A 26536-nucleotide genomic window follows, 5' to 3' on the forward strand; every position below is an offset into this window, starting at 1 on the left:
AGTTAGGTTCAGGCCCCGGCACGCGTCTAAGTGCATAGTATCCGCAATTTGGTCTTTTCTAACTGTCTGTGCTGGTTTTGTTCTTCAAGGTTTATGCTCATTTGGGGGCCTGTAGCCATTATTCCGTCAGCTGCACATTTCACCAATCAGCTTGCGTGAAGTCCTCCGGCAATTCGTCGCACTGGCCAATCAGCGCGCAGATGCTAAATGGGTCAGGGTAATGAACTCTGAATCGAAAGGCAATATTTCATGGGGGAAAAAAAAAAACTACAAACACATGTCTGCCATATACGTGCACTACTGTACAGCGATATACCGTACGCGAACCCCCATTCATTCAACGTACAAGTACAAGACCAAACGATCGGTGCGATATGATGTGAGATTTCTATTTTCATGTAATAACCGCTCACTGTGAAACCACCGCGCAGTGCAAATGTGATTTTAAGGAATATTCCCGTATATCTGGACCAAGAGATAAGGTAGAGTATGATTATTTATTCTTGTATTTATATAGGCAGACGTCTTTGCATAGCGTGTTTAATGAAGCTGAAGAAAAAGATTGTTGTGCGATAACAGTGCGTGCGGCATACATGTTGTACGGTTTTTGCATGTCAACACGACATTGAAATTGAACGTGAACGAGGGACGGGTATTGGAAGCGAGAGTCGCCCGATACACCGGCTATGCAGCTAAGCAGGTCCGCGGTAGAAAATATGGACGAAAAATGTCACTTCGCGGTATTAAAAGGAGAACGTCGATACATGATGTATTTAGTCCCAGGGACCCCGCTGTTAGACCTTAATTGTGGCCTTAAATAAACAACAGTGACCTCAGTTGTTTGTTCAATTGCCTCAGCCATAGTTTAAACCATGAAGAATATTATAAATATAATTATACCGGTCGATCATGTATAATCATTATTCATAGTCATACACTCGTGTACGTGTACACTGCAACCTCCGATCCGGCTGAGATATTTGAGAAAAAATGTTTCTTAGATGTAGTGCTAATTTTCTTCACTCGAAGCAAACTCCAATGTAAAAGCACATGTTCATGTCTAACATTACAAACATGCCCCTTCCATTTCATAAATTGATGTATTCATTATTTCATCATACACCTGCTACAAACTATATTCCCCTAAAGTAAACTCTAAGGGAAAAAAAATACCCTGATCCAATAAAGATCTATAACAATGATAAATTACATCAATTATTGATTTGTGTACATGAACATGTATGTAGGCCTACATGTAGGAACTATACAAGAAGGCATAATATATATATGCATATCTGTTATCAGTATAATTCACTCATTAAAATATCTTGTTTATTAGGGAACATAATATGCCTATATTATTACTATTAGCACTGAACAAAATGATGTATGAAGTGTAGTGGCAATATACTCACATGGAACTATACCTATATAACTAGAAATGATGAAATAGGCATAATATTTTTTGAAGGAAGATATTTAAGTTGGCCATGAATCTATAAAGTCTACTACAGCATTATGGTATGGCATAGAGTGTATCTCATACATGCAGTTTGAAGGCAAAATATTTGTTGTCTATTTGCATCTAATATTTGAGATAATTGAAAAATTATCACAAGTATTAAACCATGATAATGTTTATTTGACTGACCAAATACCATTCCAAACTGAGTACACATATGATACCCTATAAGACTACTGTACAGCATTGTAAAGGAAACTAGAAAATATTATAGCTGCTATATATTACTTCTAGTTCTACAACTATAGCACAAACTACAACCAGAACAAAAACAATAATAACTACACTACCGCTAATATTAGCACTACTACTACTTCTACTACTTCTACTACTTCTACTACTACTTCTACTTCTACTACCTCTACTACTACTACTACTACTACTACTACTTCTACTTCTACAACTACTACTACTTCTACTTCTACTTCTACCTCTACTTTTTCTACTACTACTACTGCTACTATTACTACTACTTCTACTTCTACTTCTACTTCTACTACTACTACTACTACTACTACTACTACTACTACTACTACTTCTACTTCTACTTCTACTTCTACTTCTACTATTACTACTTCTACTACCTCTACTTTTACTACTACTACTTCAATTACCTCTACAACTACAACTACTGCTGCTGCTACTACTACTACTACTAGTTCTACTTTTACTACCATACAATACTGCTTAGAACATTCAAAGGTTTCTGACTTTGTCAATAGACCTGACAAAGTTGCAAATCATATAATGTACAAGTAGGAATCCAAAAATGGGAAATTGAAATAAAAAACGTTAAAAACTTGATGGAGGTGACCATAACTAAAATTGCACAAAATGACAGATTTAAGATATAATGAAAAGCTGGAAAAACGTAGACAACAAATTACATTTGAAGATATTTAAGTTACAAATAGAGGAAAAAAGGGGTGTAATGATGATGCAATTTCCTGATAATGTAAAAATGATATTAAACAAGTTCATATTTTTAGAGCTCAGTGACATTACTACAAAAGATTATATTCATGAGAGATTTAATATATCCATAGCGCATAGGGACATACTGTACATGTACTTGTATGCGAGTTGGTATACACTATACAAGGATAGAACATTAATATTAATTCTGTTGTATGGAGAAGAATGTACAGGTTACCATAAATAGTCAAAAGGGATGAATTTTTATATAATTTGTGAAAGCAGTTTGGATTTTGTAGGCTACAAAAATTCAAGTTTTTATAACTGTAAATCAGCAGCATGTCACATAAGGTTTTGTATTAAAATTTAATGTATTTTGTAGGAGCTTGTTTGTCAGTAAAATTATGTTTCTTTAAACAATTTCTCACAACAATTGAAACCTCTCCCAGGAAGCCTAACATTCAAAGATAACATTATGTTGATATTATACATAACTATAGATTCTCAAGTTTTATATCATAGATTTATTGTTCATGAATCTATGCTAGAATATAGGGGAAAAGGGCATGAATATATGATAATTAACATTTAACTCCCACTTTTCTCGATGTACAGTAGTAAAAAAATATGGCAAAAGCAAAATTGACACAATAATTTTCAAAAAACACTTCACAGATGCATTAAACATATTTCTCTAATGACAATTCTTGTCTAGTTGGAAACATTTCACATGTATGTATACTTTTACTGTACTGTAGACTTTGGAATTCATTTTGTGTTTTTTAGGAGATGTTATTTTATTTAAAAAAATGGCAGGCAGTTCATTAATACCCTTTATCATTATCATTCATTGGAGAATTTCCAATGAGTAAATTGTGTAAATATTTGGATAAGTTAGGCTATATTTTCATCCCCAGGACATTTCTCAAAATGTTTGTACATATTTTTTTTTTGAGACCAAAGAATTGCTTCTTTTTAGTGAACAAAAATATACCAGAACATGTTCTTGTTGAGATTTGCTGCCCATATCATGGAAGAGTCTAAGAAATATATAATCAGTAAATTCAGTATTCAATCTACCACTATTGAATTGGTGATACTACTACTACTACTACTACTACTACTACTACTACTACTACTACTACTACTACTACTACTACTACTAAAGTAATAACAATAATAATGATATTGATGATGATATTAATAATAATAATACTAATATTGATAATAATGATGATAATGGCAAGAATATTAACAATAATAATTTTGATAATAATGATAACATTTACCCATGGAAGCCTCATCTGCATAAATGCTGTTCTTCCCAAGGGCCCTGCAATCATTATTGTCCTAGCAAATGCCAGGTACCCACACCTGAGTGGAGAGTGATAAATGTGGATTAACATCTTGCCAAAGGATGTACGTGCTCGACTGGGATTTGAACCCTCAAACCTTGAATCAAGAGTCAGTAAATGAACCACTATGCCACAACACCTCCAGAATATTGCTGGCACTACAAGTGGTAATGCTATCGAACACTTTTACGATCTTCATATTACATCTTTACTTTCGCTACGTGACTGTTTTTACTTCAATCACATTGTACTATAGCTACATGTAGGCTTACATGTACTACAGCATTAATTTTCTTGTCTACTTGATTAAAAGTAGCTAATTATCATGTCATTGTACTTTCGAATACTTGAAATTTCCCTTTATACATAGTGAGAATGATCACGTCCGCATCTTAATTTGCCAATAAGGAACTACAGAAGTAACAAACACATATTTTTGTAATGCAATGTGATATCCCTCCATTATTTCTGTTTTGTTTTTGTATTATCACTGACTACATCTTAATTGCAATATTTATTTATCCGACACTTAAGCTTATTGTTATGTAAAGGGACTTTCACAGTTTAAAGCAATGTATTGTAATCATCAATATTTTGCATATTATGTATTAGTGGTGTAGCTACAGAGGGCATGGGGGGCGGCATGTGCCCCCCCCCCCCCCCCCCCCCCCCCCCCCCCCCGGACGAGGGGTGAAAAGAATATAATACAGAAAAGCCCAGAAAAAAGAGAAAGGGACTTGAAGAATGTAGAGAGGACAGTTAAAGAAGACACTTGGGCCGTCTTGTGCACAGGTCAACCCCATGACCAGTAGCCATTTATTCATTTCCCCGGGTAAAAAGTGTGCCCCCGAATAGTCCCAGTGCCCTCTCAGTGAGTGAACTAATGCTACACCACTGGTACATACATTTACAGCTGTAGTAAAAAGCTTTAACATCTATCCTCTGTATAGCAAATCAAGAGCCAAATCCAATTAAAAGGAGATAAAAACACTTTCTAGTATTATATTTAATTGTAATAGATAAGGTTGGAAACCGAAAATGAAAAGTGTAATGTACAGTGTACATGTGTACACCCTGTATGTACAGTAATTGGTCAAAACAGCAATATACAAATTTGTTGCCATTTCTTAGTAAAAAAGGAGGTGATGGAAAGGTACTAATCTAATATTTATTGATGCCACACAGATACATTTGTATTTTATGTCAGCTATCCCTAAAACTGAAATATAAATTTTATCTTTTAATCTGTAAATTTACACAATATGTGTATATCTGTAGTATCGGAAAATTTGTTGTCGCATTATTGGTATACCATTTTACTTTTTAAACAAAAGGAGTGGAAATGGTGCACTTCAGTCGGTTCATAATTTTGAGATTTTACAAAGTGCTAAATAAATTTGTATTCTGATATTCTGAACTTTGGTATTTTTCTGTAATTACTTTAGGTATTCCGGTAAGTTATTCCATTTAACAGTGGCTGCACATGAACATTACCTTTCTCTGTAAGATTTTGTGGCTTGTGAGACATATCCCATTAATAGTCCAAAGACAAGTGTCCATGACTATACATGTAATTACAGTATGCTGATTAAAAAATAATTATTTTTGTGATACATGTAGATGATAAGCCTGCCAATGGGGAATATAAAGGGGGCAGGGAGGGACGGGGGCAGAGAGGAAAGGGGGCAGGGGGAAAGGGGGCAGGAAGAACTCCTTGGAGTGGAGATAGGAGGTAATCGATAGCCCTCCTGCTCCCCGTCCCTCTGCCCCTCCCCCTGCCACCCCCTCCCCTGCCACCCCTCCCCCTGCCACCCCCTCCCCCTGCCACCCCCTCCCCTGCCACCCCCTCCCCTGCTACCCCCTCCCCTGTCACCCCCTCCCCTGCTACCCCCTCCACGTCCTCCCCCTTGGCCTTCTGGTTCTACTTTCAGGGCCATACAGCACAAAAAACTCATTAAATTTAATATTTGATGAAATATGTATACATTGTATGATTGAAATAGTGTTAAGCGCCTGCATCATCTGCATACAGTAATTGTAGCATTTAATTTCAATGGTAAAGTTCAATGTCAGGATGATTTGCTGGTTGCTATGTACTTGAATATTAAATAATATGTAGCTCTACCTTTTGGTCTACCTACCTGTATATCTCTTAATTTCTATCTATATATTCCTCTATTTAAAGGTTAAGACCAGATTATGGTCATGCAATTGCATTGTGAAAGAAACGTTGTGGAATCGATCAGAAAAGGTTGATCATCTAGCATATAAGTATTGGTGTGTACTGCAACTTCTGCAAGGTTCTGGAATCATCAAAATGATCAGAAATTTGGCCCAGTCTTCGTAAAGTTACAAGCACTGTACACAGAAAGATGTATATGGGGCTACGCACACGTGCGCGACACATGTGTTTATCTCTCACAGTCCAATAGATATACTAATTTACCAAATATATCAATTAGTAGGCGGTTTCCCGGCAAATTTTTTATCATTATGTACATGTATGAGTCAAAACATATTCTTTTACATGATTGGTAATAAGAGCTTCCATTTCATTTTTTGAAATTGGGGCGTTTCCAATACTGGTCTTTACCTTTAAATCTACCTTCCATTCATCTATCTGTGATTTATCTTCTATCTACCCTATTCATATTATGAATGCTACCAATTGATATTATAAGGTCAATAATCTTTAACAGAGAATTTTGCTATGTTTCATGGTATCTTTGTTCCACCTCAGATCTTCCTCCCGTGAGGAGAGACGAAACAAGCTGTAGACGAGAAGGAAGGAAGGAGAGAACGAACAATCCCACCGAAATTGTTTTATGATGAGTGCCAAAACCAATCCCTCCAATACGTCGACGTCACAGTGTGACTGTCCAGAAAAGAAGAACCACCACAGCATTCTATATACGTTATTATCATCAGGGACATCGTCGACCGCGGCACCGTCAGCATCGCCGAAGACGGAAGCGACGGAGGACGCGCAGTGCCAACCGATTAAGCCGGAAGAAGAGGAGGCGGGGAGCAACCAACAGGAGGCAATATATCCGTGGGACTGCCCAATGAGGGCGCTACATACTCTACCCACGATCATCAGACTTAAACATGCGGAGGAGGCGTGTCCGTACGCAGCCCAGCTCCTCATCAAAACGGTCGATTTCATCAGGAATCTACCCGCGGTGCTGTGTCTGTCACGAAGTGATCGCGTACGACTCCTCCAGCACTGCTGGTCAGAACTCCTCATCCTAACCATGGCGCAATGTCAATTCCACATACAAGTTGAAAAAGTCTCCTTTCACAAAGACTCGCAAGACAACAACAACGTGAACACCGGTGTAAATAGTAAACCCGCGTCGTCGGCAATGTCCATCGCCAAATCCTGCTCGGAAAAGGATTGCCGCGAGGGCGCCCTACTGAAATATATTATTGCGACGCAAGGAATTCCCACAACGTCGGACATAGATACTTTAAATGCGTTTTTCCAGAAGTGTCAAACACTCCAGATCGACGATAAGGAATTTGCATATTTGAAATCAACCATCTTCTTCAATCCAGGTAAGAAAAAGAATGCATTTAAATAGTTTATTAATACAAGAAAATGGGTAAATTGTCTACATGTATGTTCATTTTTATTTGTAGGGATGCATGAATGATATGTTGAAAGTTGAAAGGTTATAAAAACTCAATACAAAACCAAATGTGTTTTGGCTGCGCAACAAGTAATAATTAAAATGTTCATTCTCATAACTTAAATGGGGAAATATTTTTGTACACCTACCTGTATCTACAATGTAGGTAGATCCATCCATATTCTTTTCAGTGTATCCCGTGCACAACTATCATGAATGTACAGTAACTTTCTTCAAATTGCATGTATATTGTTATTTTTATTTTTTCTAGAAGCTTATAAATGCTTAAGATGACCCCTTTTCTGAATTTACCATGTCATTATCATACATCAAAAGTTAGAAGATTGTAAAAGCTAGTATATAAATGTTGATGTAATAAACATCATATCAAATCAACCCAAAACTAAATTGACAAAATGACTGTACTACTGAGTTAATTGATGTGATATACTTGCAGGTCAAAGACTATATGAGTGTTTTATTGAAATGACGATGAGAATAATCATAAGCAACAAAACTGTCTTTAAACATTCCTGGATTATTTTGCCAGTGATATTCATCTAGCAGTGTCGTTCATGTCCGTATGCATGCATTCTGTGCATAATATAGCACACATGTACATTTAATACATCAGCCATATACTGTGTTTGAAATGCATGGAATCAACCCTGTTTCCGTGCGGATGATATTGAACTCCCGACGACTACAACGGTGGAGCCATTCGATCGGCTGAGGGCATATGTCTGCCCTTGCACCTGGAGTTTGGATGGCATGGGGAGTTTTTTTTCTTTTTGGTGTGCGGGCGGGTATAGAATGGATGGTTTGGTGGAGAAGCGTCATGGATACGGCATGGATGGGGGTGGAAGAGAGAGAGAGAGAATGGGAGAATGGGAGAAGAGAGAGAGAGAGAGAGAGAGAGAGAGAGAGAGAGAGAGAGAGGGGGAGGGGGTGAGAAGGGAGAAAGAGAGGAAGCAGAAGAGTATTAAGGGAGGACATGTTAGAAGTGAGAGAAGGAGGGAGGAAGGGAGGGAGAGAGAGAGAGAGAGAGTGAGAATGAAAGAGAGAGAGAGCGCGAGAAAGAAAGAGAGAGAGAGAGAGAGAGAGAGAGAAGTGGGCGGAGAAAGGGAGAAGAAAGAGACAGCAAAGGAGGCAGGAAAAATTAAAAGAGACAGAAAGAGAATTTAAGTGATTGAGGGAAAGAAAGGGTAAATGGGGGAGAAAGGGAGGCTTATATAGAAACAGAAGATGAGTTTTAGAAAGGGGAGAGAAGGAGAAGAGGAGAGGGAGAGCAAAAGGGAGGAGGAGAGAAAAGGGAGGACAAGTGTTGGAATACAAGGTAAGAAGGAATACGTGGGTCTACATGTTTGTGAAGTGTATAGAATACCAGATATTAATCCTTTGAGAAATTACTGCTGATGCTTGAAAAATAATCGAACAATGATTGCAAAAATAATCAAACAATGATTGTAAAAATAATGTCAGTACGGTCTAGAAATTGATATTTTATGCATTTTTAATTTTTTTAATTTAGAAAAAAAGGAAAGTACTCTCCTAGATTCATGAGCATATATTGGAATGCTCTTACAAGTAGCTGATGCCATGCAAATGCTATTTTTTTTTTTTTTTTTTTTTTTTTTTTGGGGGGGGGGGGGGTATATTCCCCTATATTCTTGTTGGGTAAACAATGATATTAGAATTAGATGATAAACCAATGTACACACTGTTTATGCATTTTGGTTGTATACGTGTATTCCCATCTATCATTGTTAATTAAAGAAGGCTATTTATAAACGATCAACCAAAAAAGTACAGCCTTGTCTGCCTACAGTCTCTCATCACAAGTATACCAGTAGATCTTTCTTTATGAGTCATTGATCTATAAAAACCTTGTCTTTGATTACAGAGAAGACCTCCACAGTCTCCTGGTAACCTTGGACCAACTCTAGGACATTGCTTTTGACCCCTTTTGAAACCTTTCATTTATTTAATATTTATGTTCATGCTTTACTATTTCATTTCATTTATTTTCATTTATTTTCATATTTCTCATGTTACATATACATTTCAAATAAAGTACAAATTGTTCTTTTCAATAATACATAATAAATAACAAAGATAACGTAGCTAGGACACGAAATTCTGATAGGGAAGGGGGAGGGGAGGGGAGGAGGGAGGGAGAGGGGCACGTCAGATCCAGAACCACGTATGCACCTGTTGACTCGAAGCCACCAACATTGAAGTTGCATAATAATATGATATTTGTATATTTGGGAGGGGGTGGGGTGTTGGCATAGCAGTAGCAGCTGTTTGAGTCCCAGATCGATGAACATTACCCATTGGTCCATAGCCCCCAAATGAGTCATCAGAATTGGGGTTTTTCCAAGCTAAATGTCTAGACATTTTGATTGGGAAGGGGGGGGGGAGATGGGGTGTTGAAATATTTCTGAAAGATCTAGGATGACAAGTTTGACCCATTCATTTTAAGCCACCTCTAAATCACAAAAATGATTAGTTTTATGCTTTTTAACGCAGAGTTATTGCCCTTCTGGCTTTAAACAGATGATTTGCTGTGTCAAAAATAGCCATACAGTATGTACAATGTACATGTAATCGCTTAAAAGTATAACTTGTTAATGTTAATTATCAATTTCCTAGATTTCCTAGATTATAAAGATATCAAGTTTGTGTTTTTGATTACTTTGATGCTACAGTATATAAACAGGGGCATATTTCAGTTGCTTTATCACAAATTACTTTCTAATACATTTGTTTATTAAGAGGTACTTGGAGGTGTATCTTAAATAGTAAAGCTGCTACAAGTTCAGGAAGAAAGACTTTGGCTTTAGGGCAAGATGGTTTCTAATTCTCTATGACCATTCATTCCCGATCCTTGTGAGTCACCGTCTCGGATATGAATGAACCTATCCTACAGGGACGTCCTCCTTTTCTTTGTTTGAAACTTTGTAGGACTCTAAAGACTGGAACAACATGACTCAGTGTCTCATCCATAGTAACGAGCCTCCAAAATATTGTATGGATGTGAGCCGATATCTGACACCTTAAGACGTTGGTTAGTGCCTCGCGGGGTCTGGCGGTGCAGACTACGGCGTGAGTCATTGGCCCACTGAGGCTTCTGTATCGCGCTCCTGCCGATGTCTTACACCTCGACTTTTCAACCCTCTTCCTCACTAGATAAGCGCGCAGAGAACCTTCTTTTCTCTCACCATTTCCTGCTTAATCCCAACCTAAACATGTTGTCATTTATTCAATCCGATATATCAATGTCTAGACTTGCCAGATCGCCGTGGCAACCGCGCTAGACCCACGCCATTCTCCATCCTACACTGCTAATCTCTCGAGTCACGACTTTCCTCTGGAGCATTTATCTTGGCTTCGAGAAGGAGATGCAGTCATGATAGTAGTGGCAGGGTTTTTAAGCGATTAGCGATACCGCCACGACCCAGGAGAAACAGACCAAAAAGTTTCTACTCGATTAAAAGGAATTAAATACACGAATTGGCGGCGATCACAAGCAACAAGTAGACCGTGCGGCTTATCTAATTGTCGGTTAAGCAATCAAATTCTACACTTCCTGTTGGAATGTAGTCTAATATATTAAGAATTTGTTCCTCACGTATTACATTTCTTACATGAAGGTACAAATAAGGATTGCCAGCTATAGGAACCGTGTCAACGCCATACCCTTTGGTAATGGGGACTGTCTTTTTTGGAATTGTGGATCAACTGTAAATGTATCTAGGAGTCTTCCTGGCTGGTTCGATTTCTTACCGTCTCTTTTCGAATTCTGGATCGATTCTTATTATATGTATCCAGGAGTTTTTCTGGGTAGTTCTATTTCTTACTGTCTTTTTCCAGATTCTGGATCAATTCTGTTATATGTATCCAGGAGTCTTTCAGGGAAGTCCTATTTCTTTGAGGCCCAAGTGTTCTTTGTAATCAGTCTGTCCAACTTCGCTAGCAGCGTCTTATTTTTAGAGTTACCCAGCATGTTGTGATTGATTTTTCCTGCCGTTCTCCCCCCTTTGGTTTCGAATCTTCCTCGAAATCGTGAGGAAACTGATTTCATGTGAGCGAGATGCAGACTGCAAAACAAGCAATCTTATATGAATCTATTTGTATATCCTTGAAATGATAATATGTCAATGTCTATATTCTATATTCCCTTTGATTTGCTTTTCAAAAAAACGTCCAATTTGAATGCCAAAATGCACTATTATTGAAAACAGCTACACTGCATATTCAATTCAATTTGATTTAATTCAGTTTATACATGACTACATGTGTAGCTATCAGAGATATATAGATGTACATGTACATGTATGTATACTCTGCAATTTAAAAGCCATTCTTACAATGTACCTTCAATAATTTCTACATGTACACAGCATAACATCATACTATGTTCCTGTACAACGTAGGTCCAGTACATATAAACCCTAAACTTTAGCAATATTAAAGCGTTCGCGGATCATTGATGAAGGTCAGTGTCAGGTTAAAGAAGTTTAAAAATAATTTGTGTGGTGAACTTGTAATATGACTTACATACGGCATTATTGTTTCACAGCATGCCTGAATGCCTGCTCAATTCACTAAAAACACAAAAGTTTCTAGTTCTCATTAAGCATATCATATTGTGTACTGAAAGCTAGAGGGGCATTACAGTATGTTATGTCCTGGTTCAAAGCAGAAGATATATATATACTATACATGTAGGCCTACATATCACTTTAGAATACACCATCGCAAGAAACTACACATCCCATGAGAGTGAGATATCCCCTCACTGACATGGGCTATTTGAGGTTTGGCGTGACGCGGTCGGTTGGTATTGCCCCCTCGTATGTCAGGCAGCGGGGTCTGCAAGTCGCATTACGGAGTAGGGCTGACATGGGCCAAGCCTAGCTTTGCACGCACATACTCCCTAATGAGCTTAACACGCATAGCCATAGCGCTGGCCTGGCTGCCCTTACGCTGTACCTGGCTTCCTGAGCAGACCATTGACTTCTCGAGAGAGCTAGAGAGAGAGAGAGAGAGGGAGGGAGAGAGAGAGAGAGAGAGAGAGAGAGAGAGAAAGAGAGAGAGAGAAAGAAAGACAGACAGACAGAGACAGTGGGAGAGAAAGAGAGGGGAGAGAGAGAGAGAGATAGAAAGAAAAAGAGAAAGTGGGCAAAGGAAAGAGGGGGAGGGGGAGGAAGAAAGAGAAAAAGGGGAGGAGCAAAAAAGAGGGATAGATGGAGAGAGAGAGAGAGAGAGAGGGTGGGGGGGGGGGGGAGGTGGGAGAGAGAGAGAGGTAGAGAGAGATAGGGAAAGAAAGGGAGAGAAAGACAGAGTAAATAATGAGAAGCCTAATATGTAGATTTCATTTTTTCTGCTTACCTTCAAATAAATTAGGGAAAATCTATGTTGACAAAATCAAAACAAAAGTAACTCGTACATTACCTGTTTTTTGTTTCAAGACGGAACAAAGAACATTTTATCTGAATATTGGCTGTAGTTGTCATTATGAAAATGGATGTAATCTGCCTAATCCTCTCTCTTAAATTCTTCTCTTGGGATTTCAAAACGATGTCACTTCTTTGAAGAGACATGAACTACGCGGCTCAGGATCCCTAAATAGTTGAACTTCACAAAATAACTTGGCTTTAAATCTAAACTTTCGGCTGTCGCATGATTAGAAACGTTCAACGATGGAAGCGTTGGAGTAGCGACCAGATACGCAAACTAATCCCTCCCGAGTTTCCACGACTCCAAGTCAGCGCCCGATAGGATGAAGAGGGATTTTTGTTCGGCCTGATGGCTTCCTGCATGCTATCTATGCCTCCTTGATATACTTGTACATGTATATATATGCCTCCTGACGCTGTGGGGGCATGTATGTACGTAAACCCAACCTAGATTCATACTGAGAGGGACTGTACACAGCAAGCCCATAGGTGACCCTGATGTTCAACTGCCCTGCATCTGCCAAACCCATTCTTCAAAACCTCTTTGGCTGTCGTGTTCCCATTGTGGGAAATGATGTCTCAAGCAACGTTTTGAATAGGGATTGACTCTTATTTGTGATTTATTTGACCTGACTGCTGAGGCCTCAGGTAGATACTTGTAGGCAAGTCTAACAGTCTGGAGACCAATAGCTTTACATCCAAGTCCTATCCACAGGTCTTGATAATGACAGGTCTTGCGAATAATATGTGACATATTGAGGGAGCCAGGCGCCTTTGAATGCTTTTGCAGATAAATGGCGCTATACAAATGCTGTTCATCATCATCATCATCATCATCATTAGTGCACTGCTGTAGCATGTTGATGGGGTTTTGAACCCAGGACCTTCCCGTTTCGAGATCCCTGTGCTCTACCTCTGAGCCATCAGCAAGTTTTCTTTCTCATTGCCTGATGCGTACATACCAATCACATCAGCTTTTTCCTATTGAACGTTGAATTGTTGACATTTTTGGAGAGACAAAAAAAATTCCATGCACACAAACCATTGATATGAGTTGAAATGAAATCTGACATACACAACATAACTTGAAACACCATCGTGGGAAAGTGGGAACACATACAACCAGACCTTGGGTATATTGTCAGCTATTATTCATATCTATCTCCTTGACATAGATTTATGTGGCTTTTTAAGAAATACCTGGAAATGCAGGCTTCTCAATACTCCCACTGTCAGTGAGCAACAATACAAGTTGAAATGAATTTGGCTTTGAAACGTAAATTCAAACCGGATTAATAAGAACACAGTGTTGAGTCTGTGTTATTCATATCTCACGGTGTATTACCTTGACTTACATGTACATCCTTATGGCTTTTAATGTGTCTGGAAATACCAGCTTCTCAATAGCTCTGTATACAACATGTCTGATATCCTTGATAAAGCTATTTTTTATTTAGTTTGATTATGTTCAGGATGTTCAAAAAAAAATCTGCTTTTGTCAGTAACTGGGTTGGAATCTCTATCTTTAGTCCCTGTTGACCTAGTTCGGTTGATTTGTATTGGACCATTTCCCACAGAACTAGTTGATCGTTCCAAAAGTGTGCAATTATTTCAACTCGGGAAGTGGAAGGATTGGGTGGGTGGGGGGGGGGGGGGGTAGGAGGGGCTAGAGCAGAACCAAATCTAGCATAATTTGAGTACACAAAAGAAAACTTACAGTAATTGTGCACAAAATTGTGTTCATGCCCACCCTTGCAAAATGGATGACCAAAAAGGTATTTTTAAATGTTGCAATCATGTTTTCTTTTGCTTGTATATAGTTGAAAAAGGAAACCCGAGTTGAGAAAAAAAGCAGCCAAATGTAGAGAAGGAAGGAAAACAACCCCATGTATATTTAGAGTTACAAAAGGAACCTTGTAGAGAGAAAAAAAAAGTCAAATTTATAGAGGAAAAACAGACAGTCAAATGTAGAGAAGTAAAGACAAAAAGCAGTCAAAACTTAGCTCTCAAAAGTGAATTTCCTGAGCTCTCATCAGCAACTGTATTCGTTGTGAGCAAGTCTTCTTTGGCTACTACTGTACCAGGCATTCTATTTCTGACTCGGAGTATTTTTGGAATTCATGTCATCGCTTCTACCTTTGAGTGTAGTCACTTGTGTACTCTCATAGTCTCTTCTTGTCTTAAATCTTAGTGACAGTAAACGTGACATTGCCTCGGAAAATGCCCCTGAAAGTGCCCCCCTTTCAAGTGCCCCCTCAAGCTCTTTCCTATTTTGACACTTGTTTACCTGTGTATCTGTAGCTTGCCCTTCCCTTTTGGCGCCCTCTATCTCAAGCCTCAATCCAATAAAACCAATCTTTGTCCTAGTTTTCTTTTTAGCCTCTCTTTCAGGATGAATTTCCCTTTCTTCTATTTTAGTTGAAAAGAAGAATTTTCCAGATTTTGGAGCACACATTCGAGAGATAAAATATACCATATTCTGAGCACCAGAAGGGCTTTAACTCATATCACTTTGCAGAAAGCTAATGCCCTTCTGGCTCTCAGCTAATGATATATTCATGAGCAATTTTTAGATAGCTTCCAAACTCAAATAGGATTCCACTGCATATTCACCCCCCCCCCCATTTCAACTCTAGACCCCCCTGTGAGATAGTTGGTGTGAAGCCCTGTTTTAGGCCATGCTGGACTAAGCCAGCAAGATTTCCAGTGATTTTCTGCATTAAACCTCATTTACAGGCATGTTTGTCATCCCGAGGGGCTCCTTTTGGAACTCAGGGGCAAAATCTATGGGGCTCCTTTTAGAATTCAGGGGAAGAATATATAGGGCTCCTTGTTTTTTTCCATTGGTATAGACTTTCTGCTCTGGCCATGCACATTGCCTCTGTAGAGCCTATACTCACAAGTACGATTGTACTACTCCATTCAGACTCAGTAAAGCAAATTTCAGAGAGAGAGAGAGAGAGAGAGAGAGAGAGGGAGAAGAAGGTGGTGGTGTAGAGGATTTCAGAAGCGAAATAAATTGACAGTGGTCCCATTTTATTAAATGAACACAAAGAGACAATTAGACACAGTTAGAGATAGACAGACAGGGAGAGAGAGAAAGATAGAAAGAGAGAGAGGTGGAGAAGGGGGGATGGAGTCAGGACTCTTCCGGTTTTCGTAAAAGCCAGTTTACCTCTCTCATCGAGGATACTGCAGCTATTCTGCCATCGCGCCCCTCTCGTACTTCTGCGGCTACCAACCCAATTAGGATTCTGGAAGGCTGTTTCCACATTTTTGTCAACATGAGATGAGTAATTTTGGGTGTTTTCAATTCCTCTGATCCCACATATCATTCATAGGATATATTGTTTGGGATTTTAGGCGAACAGCTAGTTTTTTTTTTTAGGTATCTTCCTGCTGTCTGTGACTGGCAGCCCCAGTTGCGATTCTTAACAAGAGCTGATGAGAAAGAGAAAGTAAGCTTTTGAAATCATCTACATAGAGCCTGAAATTAGGTGTTAACTTCATGGTTTTATGTGAAGTTAATACTAGTGCTGTAACATCACGGATATCTCCAATTCCGTTTAACCGCCAGTCAAAAACGGACGGTTTTCGGTTAAACGATTTATTTAAAAAAAAAAAAAAAAAAAAAAAAAAAAAGTTTTTTTTTTTTTTTTTGCCGTGTGAAAAAGCAGGAAGGACTGCGAGGTGATTTAACTGAAGGCGCCGATTTGTGCTTGTATATAAATAATAGTAATAGTAACAATGTCGTTTTAGAATAATGTGTAAGATCATTAATTAAAAACAGTAGAGGACCTAGGATAGAACCTTGTGGTACACCATGTGTTAAACTTGGATGAATATATATTGAGATCTATTACAAAGATTACTTTCAAACCAAGATGACAGACAAATTGGAGTGTTGTTTCCAAGTGGTAAGTCATCACACCGATTACTGAGCTGGGAGACATTGCCAGGCATAGTGCCAGGTGGAGGGGCATAAATCGAAACTTTTTTTTTTAAAATGGGAAAACGAAACCGTCCAATTGAAAACGGAATCCGCCATGGGCGGTCGGATACCGGACGGTTAAACGTTTGACTACAGCACTAGTTAATACCCTTCTGATCTCCAGGGAAGGGGGGAAAAAGGACAACAGAAATGAAAGTTGCAAATGCTAAGTGATGAACAATTAATACTCCTAATGATTATTTATTGTGATGCCATTGTATTCTCAAAGTGACATACTGTACACCTACTTTGTGACAAAAACAAAATAATACATTTAAATGCAGGCATTGCCCAACTCAAGATGACCAGCTAAAAATAACAAATCCCTGTAGATTGTAGGATTACCGGTATAGGAATATGTTTAAAAAGAAGTTTTGATTCAAATAAATATAATTCAAAAATTGATAACTTATATGTCATAATTCGTCACAAGTCTCTGGTACACAATAGAAACACCAAGTAAAAGGTAAAAGATGCAAAATGAAAACAAAAGAGAACAAAATAATTGGTAGAACAAAGATTCTATGAAGAAATCAATAATCAAAGAATTAGCATTGTTCAATTTCCTTTTCATGTACTTGTACTGTGTAGGAACAGTAATTGAATTATTTATGATTCATATCAAACAATTGTTTGCTTGATTTCTTTCTAAAGTGAGATGGTGTCACATGACCAGAGTACCACACACGAATCGGATTATGATTTGGCTCAATCGGAAAAGAACAACTGTTTCTCGGACGAGCATAATAGCGACATGTGGGCCCTCTTTTGTTGATAGACGGTAGAACTTGTTGTCCTGCCAGCTTTCCTTTGAAATCCCTTGAACAAGGCTTTAATTACCCAATTATCTCACTTTTGTTCCGAATTCATCCCCCACCGCACGTTTGATGAGTAGAGACATGTGCGCCAATGAAACCTTATTTTTCTTTTATTATTTTTTAACACCATTACATTGCTTGCATGCATGAGTAACATGAAATAATAATTGAATTATGATTTATCGCCTCTCCTGGGCGCATCTGTTTTTTGTAATTTTTTTTTTTTTATGTTGTAAAATTAGTTAAAGGGAAAGTCCACCCCCAAAATAAGTTTGTTTCGATAGAGGCAGAATAATAAGAAAATCAGGTGAGTGAAAGTTTGAGCAAATTCTGAATGAAAATAAGAAAGTTATGAATTATTGAAGTTGTGATCAATCAAATACAAATTGGCAACTCTGTGACTTATTATACGAGCTCTCCTTCATTTGCTTTGTGCATAACATTCCATAAAATCATGTTTTCTTCGTTATTGATGACGGAATATATATTTGTTCCTTGCAGGGGGAGTATAGAAACATATTTGCAATTATTATATTTAGGGTGCATGTATGATTGAAAATTTTTTTGAGGGAAAATGAAAATTTTAGATTTTTTTAGTACTGAGCAAATGGAAGTTGAGCTCGCATGATACGTCATAGAGTTGCCAATTTGTGTTTGATTGATCACAACTTCAAAAATCCTAACTTCCTTATTTTTAATCGGAATTTGCTCAAACTTTCACTGACTTGTTTCTCTCATTTTTCTACTCCTATTAAAACTAACTTAATTTCAGGGTGGACTTTCCCTTTAAGCACTACTGGGGCTTGGCTGGATTTATTATTTTGTTGTTGGTGTCCATCTTTACAGATGTTTTAAATGTTGTGCATGTAAGTGTTTGAATAATACCACAAAAATCTGTTAATAATTAATGGTAAGACACAGTTTAAGAAGGTAGAGTAAAAAGGCTTGAAATATTTATTATTTATCTATTTATTTTCATTGCACATTTATAGATCATAAAAATATGGCAATGGGCACTGGGGAATAAGTAATTCTTGTGTGATGTAATGTAAAAAATGCATTAGAATTACCTTGGTATAAGCTATAAAGAAACCTGCTTTATGAAGATGATGAATGGAAAATGTATATATGGAAAGTATATATATAGAGATATCTTAATATTTTAAATTTAAACAGAAACATCAAAAGTGAAGATCGATTTCCAACTCCAGATGGATCAAATTTCAAATTCCATGATGGACGATCATCTGTCTGGATTCTATATTCAGACCATTCTATAGATAGTAGACAGTCATTGACCAAGCATCGTCCTAATCTTTCTTTGTAAATACACGGACGTCAGATTCCATTTCCTGTATATCTTTAGGTATGCACGTTGTTGGTTTGTTTCCTGTAATCAGTGCGCTAATGCCGCATTTCGCACTCGTCCATTGTCTCCCGGCTTACGAGTGACAAAAGAACTTCTCGGATGCAGGAAATCATCAATTTCGGGTGATAATGTGTTTCAAACTCACATGAATTTTTTAATTCAGCGGGGATTTAGCGCCGTTCACGTTTCCATTCTTTTCTCTCACGATTCTGAAGGTCATTTTGGTCAGTGCTCGTCGAAAATAGAACGCACGAAAGTGGCGCTAAACCCGTGGCTTTTTTCTAACAATCAACTGACTCTGCTAGGCTTGTTTTTGTTTGTTGTTGAGAATCAACACTTTGACAAAGTATGATGTTTACTCTATTTTAAGAACACGCATACTTGAAGGATGTCTTTAGAGTTTGGGAATGACAATGTACAAAAAGAAGAAAGGAAATACTTGGGATGAGAAGGTGGAAAAAAAGAGAAAATTGTGTATCTGTTGATAATTAGTGAAATAATTTACTCAAGTTGGAAGTTTTTTTTCTCAAACAATTATTAGTAAAAACATATAGTTTCAAGCGTTTTGATTTGATTTGATTTATGTCAATCACGTTCTTACAGATCATTAATGACTCCTCTAAGTAAAACAATAGAAAGAAAAATATGTTGATGATATTGTCACCCCCCCCCCCCCCCCCCCTTCCCCCCATACAAATAGTTCCACATCTCATGAAGATGACCATTCCTTGATGTGTGGTTATGCAATGTGTCATTAAAACTTCTTTGATTCATCAGAGGTTTTAGGCGATATACATGTATGTATGAGTAAAAAAAATGATCAGATTATTTTTGCAATTTTATTTGAGGTAAAGGACTTCTATTTGATTGAATTCCTAGAGCCCTTAACTAGAACTCTCCTGAGGTGAACCTCTCCCCCTCCCCCCTCTCCCTCTCTCTCTTTCTATGCTCCCTTGTATGTTACCAATTTTATTTGTTATTCTTTTTTTGCTTTCCCTAAGTGTTCTCTCTTTACATTATTCTTTTTTTGATATTTTACTAAGCTTTTTACATGGAGAAAAGTGGTTCCACATCTTATGATGATGACTACCATGCCATACCCCACTGGTGGTCATTTAGGAGATGGGTACATCTTGACCACACCCCATAAAACACCCTGCTGTGCATACCTTTCATACAAGTACGGGTGAAAAAGTAGATGTATGATCACAAACACAAAAGTGTTCCCCTCATTGTGTGTGATGGTACCCAATTTCCAATGTTAAACTCAAAATGCATCTGAAATATTTTCCTTATCATTTCCATCCAAAGAGATTATTGAACGCTCGCAAAAAGGCTTTATGATGTTTTAGTGTCAATGGCAGAAGTGGCCTTGCTGCAGGGAGCCAGCAGTTATCAAAAACCAGTACTGTTTACCCTGATGACATTGCATTACCATTTTCCTAGTGAATGCACACATAGTGGTGAAATATCTCTTTCCTTTTTTATTGTGGAAAACCTTGGGACAGGAATACCTCTTACAGCTCATTACATGTTCACAATACAGTCTTTAGCTGGGTGGGAAGAGCTGCTACGCCTCTGCATTTGTTAACGTTTGTTAACGTTTTACGATCTCCCTGCCCACAAAAGTGCATTGTTTTGAGAGTAGTTTGCATGTTCAGACTCATTTCAGTGTGGTGAGAATGGGGGGGGGGGGTTAGTTTAATACCCCCCTTCTAAATGTCATCATCTGCCCGCATTAATAAGGGCTTCATGTATGTATTGCATGGACTAAACGACATCAATCGTTTGGAGCCAGAGTTAGCTCTGTCTTTATAAAAGTACAATTCCCTTCAGGTTCTAAACAGACAATTATTAGGCGTGATTTGCGGCCAATAGTCATGGAATAATCGAGGCGGTGTTTAAAGTAGTTTAAACCTCGTGTTTTTGTGGTAAAGATCCACCACATGGCATTTTCCTTCTCAGCTGTACAATTACTACAAGAAGCCATTTGGCAGTCACGAATTATTTGCTTGATTAAATCCGTAAGTCGATCAAGTTAATCACATACAAGTCGTTACGTCTCTAACCCGCCGGAACAACAAAGCATCGCCGTGAAGATGTGTGAGTGATACGCATGATGAATGTGGTTAATCGCAAGGTATCGCTGGCATCAAAATCAATAGGTTGAGGTCTTGCGGTACTTTTATTTCCCAGTTTTAATAGTGCAGTGCCATTGAAGCCTCCTCTTCATTAAACTTGGTCGACAAATCTGTAGGTGTTAGGTAGTTATGGGTTTTCTTTGTCGGTTTCTTTTTAATATGCAATATGGCCTTTGCAATAGTTTGAAGGTCATTTTCACAATATCCCAAGATAGCTGCAATTTATGTTTGTAAACATGTTGAAAATGACTATTTCAGGGATTCAGAAAGATGCAAGAGTCAGAATTTGCTTTTTATGTTATAGCATACATTTTCCTTTTTTGTTTAAAGATCTATACAATTTTTGTTTCTAATTTACTCCCAGGATTGATCTTGCAGTTACAATGTATGTCAAAGGCATCAGATTGTTTTGCATTTTAAAGTAGTTGTATGTCCAGGATTTCTTTATCTTTATATCATCTGTTTGAAGAAAGGTATGTTAGATAGGCCTGGTCATAGGCAAAAGGAGTCTGATGGAGAGACTACCAAGTTAGAGCGAAAACTTGATTGTACATTCTGTTCTTATAGATAGATACCTGTGCTGGGTTACTAGTACGGATGGGACAATATTATTCACATGTGTCAGTCATATATAGAACGCATTCAAGATGTTTCCTATCTGGAAGTTGCAAGCTGTACTGAGAATTGTTGTCATTTCAACGAATTGTACACATGCACCCACGCACAGCAGCAGCGAGCACACACCGATGACTGTAGGAGGGACTACAGGTTGATTCTGGGGGTTTGTGCTCGGATCAAGCATACTGGAATAATTGCGAATTTATTAGTCCCTGAACTTGAGGGGACTGCCTGCTGGGTACTGGATAAAAAGTACAGCTCCCCCTAATGTCTGACTTTGACTCTGGCTCTGGCTGAGCAAGGCAGCTAGTGTGGCCTGCGCATGCCGACGATGACGATCGACGTCAGAGTTGTTGTTATTCTGCCGGCTTCAGACTGCACGTGGCGTTATGTTCCTTTCACAATCGCTTGGCCGATTACCTTCCCACATTGACTGCAGCTATTGTGGATGGATGAAGAAGGTGGGAAGAAAGATCGAGAGACTGGCAGGGGGAGAATGAGAGAGATGAAATGAATCTTATGTCTGGTCGGCCTTGAACAGGCAGGTTTAATCGCGTCTTCTCCTATGGTCTTCCTTCCATTTTTTCGTTAATATCTCCCAGGTTGTTCAGTAGTAATAACTCTCCGCGATTCTTGGCAAGCTTTCGGCATTGTCAATGCTCTTTCAACACTCTTTCGCTTCATTTGCGCTTCATTTGCGCAGTGCTTCCTGACCGTCACCAGTCGCTTCAATGAAAGTTTTCTTACCTTACCCTTAAAACGCTTTCACTCTCTCGATCCCTTTCTCCTTTTCTCTCTCCCTTTCTCCTTTTCTCTCTTGTTCTTTATATCATTCTTTCTTTCATTCTCATTATATCTCTCTGTCCTTCTCTTTTCTTCCGGTGACAGTATTATCACCTCTGTCAATTGTTAAAGGTCTTCTTTATGCTTTTAATTCCTCCTTCTACCTATCGTCATCTCTGATTTTCGTTCTTTTTTGGGGCGGCCGTGATGCACTGTCCTTGGTGACGAGCAGGTATCAACTGATTATCCCATCATCGTGCGTTTGCCGACAGAGTGCACATGCATTCCTCACGCCCTGTACGTTTCTCCTTGGCCCGCGTCAGACGAGGCAAGGTGGCGGGCTCCATGTTACTTTGCGTTCATCCCCGTCGCCTCTCGATCCGCCACTCTCCGCCACTCTCCTCCACTCTCCTCCACTCTCCGCCACTCTCCTCCACTCTCCGCCACTCTCCTCCACTTTCCTCCATGCACACACACGCACACACGTGGGTCGTAACGAGGAAGAGGAAGAGGGGAGATCCGCCGCGACAATCGGGCTCGAAATATCGCAGGATATGGAGCAGAAGTGATCTCTTCTGCTTGGCTGGGCCGGACCGGACCGGGCCGGCGTGGTGCGTACGGTAATCGGCGCTGACCTTGTACGTTGTCGGAGCGAGAGAAGGAAAGAGAGGAAGATCAATAGTTGGGAATGACCTCTTAGTTGAAGTACAGAGGGTGTACTTTGAGGTGAAGTCAAGCAGACGTAGATCGCTCGGCAGGTAGCCGAGTTCATTGCCTGTCACGATAACCTTCAATCAAGACTCTCTTGCTTTAATCTATTATCCTCTTACATCACTTTTCTGTCTCTCATTTCCATGCCACAAAAAAAAGTTTTCTATATCTTGTTCAATTTCTTGTCCTGTCTAATGTGTCCCCTTTCTTTAATCAAAGGAAATGAGAAAATTACAAAATAAACAGAGTTTTATCTATTCATCATGAAAGTTCTCAGCCTATGATTCATAAAATAAATGTATGTGCCATTCTAGCTAATCACTATGTACAGCTGTGTATATATGCAAATCAAACCTAGAAAAAGCTTGTACCCTACCAAGCACCCACTTGCAAACCTGGGTATAGAGAAGCAATGTAGATAACATGCCTTGCTCAGGATGATGATTTTTTTTATTTACATTGTAAAAATGTGTTGTGAATATTAAAAAGTGAGCTCTGATTTTGATTTAAAGGCAGGTTTAAATTTATAACAATCTCCTTCACACTCAATATCAAATTGATTTGCATTATTTCGGGTTAAGACTGTTCTAAAAATTCTTGCATGCAGTTCTGTTGTACATGCATAGTATTCTTTTTATCTTATTTATTCACTGTGCCTTGAGCATGTGTGGAATTGGTGGGTAATCATCATTATAAATTAATGAACCTTGTACACAGGCTAGGTACAGGCGTATCATGCAGGCAACTCAGCATGCTTCTTCCTCTTTGAGTATCTCCCCCTCTCTCCCCCTCTCTCCGTCTCTCTCCTCCTCTTTCACCCTCTTTCCCCCTCTTTCCCCCTCTTTCCCCCGCTTTCCCCCTCTTTCCCCCTCTTTCCCCCTCTTTCCCCCTCCTTCCCCCTCTCTCCCACTCTCTCCCCCTCTCTCCCCTCTCTCCCTTCTCTCCCTTCTCTCCCCCACGTTGTCCCCCTCCTCCATTTTCCATCTCTCCTTATTTTTCTTGCTCTTTCTCTCTCTATCGCTCTCTCTTCTTCCCTCCCCCTCTCACCCTACCTGCCCTCTCTCTTCTATTCTTTTCATTCTGTTTTGCCTCTCCTTGTTCTCTCTCTCTCTCTCTCTTTCTTTTCTCCTCCCCCAACCCACTATCTTTCTTGCTCCCTCTCCTTCTCTCCTGTTTATGTCTGTGTTTCCACCCCCCCCCCCCCCCCCCGTCTGTCTCTCTTGCTCCCTCTTCTTCTCTCCTCTTTCTGTCTCCACCCCCCCCCCAGTCTCTCTCGCCCCATTCTCTATTTCTCATACATCCCCCTTTTCTGTATCATTCACAGTTTTTTTCACAGTGACTGCCAACTTCTTCTCCCCGTTGAAATTTGCTCTCTCTCTCTCTCTCTCTCTCTCTCTCTCTCTCTCTCTATTTCTCCCCTTCTCTTTCTCCCCTCCTCTTTCTCTGTATCGCGCTTATTTCCTCTCCCATTCTCTTTCATCAGGGAAGGTCAAGGCTAACTTAGACTCACAAATAGATCATGTTTACATCACACCGTCTGCTGGGAGTGGGACTGGGAAGGAATATTTTGATTTCATATTCTAATGAAATTCTCAACCTTGAGCCTTTATTAATAACGTTTCTCTCTTGTCCTTCAGTAGTACTTTACATCATGTTTCTGTTGTGCTCATCATTGTTCCAATATGTTATTGTTACCTCATTCTTCTAATAGGGCAGCGCACTTTATGATGCATGAGCTAGGGATATTGCAGTTATACATGTAGATATTCAAGGGGAAACTATTCATAATTGCATCATGTCACTTGAAGAATATATTTACTAATTAGAATTTCATGTTCAAATGATATTGGTTGTATTATGCAATCTACCGTAGACTGCTTGACAAACATTGAATAGTTTCAAAGGTACTTTTTTGATATTATCAAGAGAAAATAGTTGACTTACATAGTTATTGCAAATCAATCGAAATGCTTATGAAACAATGAAAAGTTTATTTCTCAAAATATTTTTTTCTATCGAAGGATGACTTCATCTCATTTTGTCTTTGTTTTCCACAACTATAAGCAATGCAGTCATCAAATATAAATTTTGAGAAATACTTCTTTTATCTCTTTTCTTATTGACAACACAGAAAGGGGTGTCATTCAATTGCTTTGATCAGATGTTGAGAGTCAAAAGGGCGCTCATATACATTTACGCAGAGTTAGCATCTTTCTGGCTTTAAACAGTCTCTAAACAGTATAAACAATAAACACAATATTTCAATAATACTATTTAAATATATTTTGGTTGCCCTTTAATAACAAATGGGCATTCATTTAAGGGCAAATGGGTTTTTTCACCCTGATTACCATGTACCTAAAACAAATGATTTACCTGGATTAACATGGCAATGATGGTCATCACACTCACAGTGATAGAGATCAGAGTGCTGAGGTTCAAATTTACATGACTTTTTTCTATGAAATTATCCTACATATGTAATATGAATATGCCCCCGGCCCCCTGCTCCCCCCCCCCCCACCCTTCCACCTGCCCAGTCCGCTCCGTTTCTCATGACAAGTTATTTCAGCTGTAAAATGCCAAAAGAATTCCACCACTCTGCGAATGTGCATTCTATTATGGAATCACACCTTTCAAGTTCATACCTGACTTCAGTTGAACTTGCCTGCCATTCACCTGTACATGTGTATATCCTTGGTTTTGTTATGTCAGGTGTATTAAAACAAAGTATTGCCAATTTAGCGATTTCAAATGATGTTTATTTTTTATTTTTTTTTAGTCCGCTTGTTTTTTTTTCAACCAGGCATTTACCTTTATGTACCCTTCAGTTTGTTATGTCAGGTGTATCAAAAACAATTCTCGCTACCCTAAATAGGTACGAAAATCTCGAAATTCGCGAGACGAGGTAATTTTCACTCTCTCGGGTCGTCACTACAACTTCCGGTATAGAGTCCCATCCCGCTGGCGCTAGCGCCTGTGTTCGCTGTGCAGAGTTTTCACGCACGCTAAAATCGATGCCAATCAGTGTAATTTGTACAGAATATAATATGCAATGGAAAGCTTCGGGCAGAATTAGTGACTTTAGCACAAAAGGCCGTTAAACTCTACCGTGAAAGAGAGGGTTGTGATCACGAACGCCTGCACAGGAAGCTGTAATGTCGAAAAGCTATCCCATAATGCAATGCGCGTTTTCAGGATTTTCCCCGGATCTCG

The 26536-nt window shown here is 38.9% G+C and overlaps 1 protein-coding gene across 1 annotated transcript; it reads left to right on the plus strand.

Annotated features, from left to right (window-relative positions):
* Positions 1–268: 268 nt before the first annotated feature.
* On the plus strand, positions 269–7870 carry LOC100889107 (nuclear receptor subfamily 0 group B member 1). The gene is made up of 2 exons (XM_030995546.1): positions 269–482; positions 6533–7870. Exon 2 carries the CDS (start codon positions 6618–6620, stop codon positions 7374–7376), a length of 759 nt encoding a protein of 252 aa, XP_030851406.1. The 5' UTR covers positions 269–482; positions 6533–6617; the 3' UTR covers positions 7377–7870.
* The last annotated feature ends 18666 nt before the right edge of the window (positions 7871–26536 follow it).

This window comes from Strongylocentrotus purpuratus, unplaced genomic scaffold (assembly GCF_000002235.5).
Source record: "Strongylocentrotus purpuratus isolate Spur 01 unplaced genomic scaffold, Spur_5.0 spur5_scaffold_21, whole genome shotgun sequence".
In the NCBI taxonomy this organism is placed as follows: Eukaryota; Metazoa; Echinodermata; class Echinoidea; order Camarodonta; family Strongylocentrotidae; genus Strongylocentrotus; species Strongylocentrotus purpuratus.

Excerpts from the sequence above, each read along its gene's own strand:
- LOC100889107 (XM_030995546.1), top strand. The coding sequence starts at position 6,618 with ATGATGAGTGCCAAAACCAATCCCTCCAATACGTCGACGTCACAGTGT.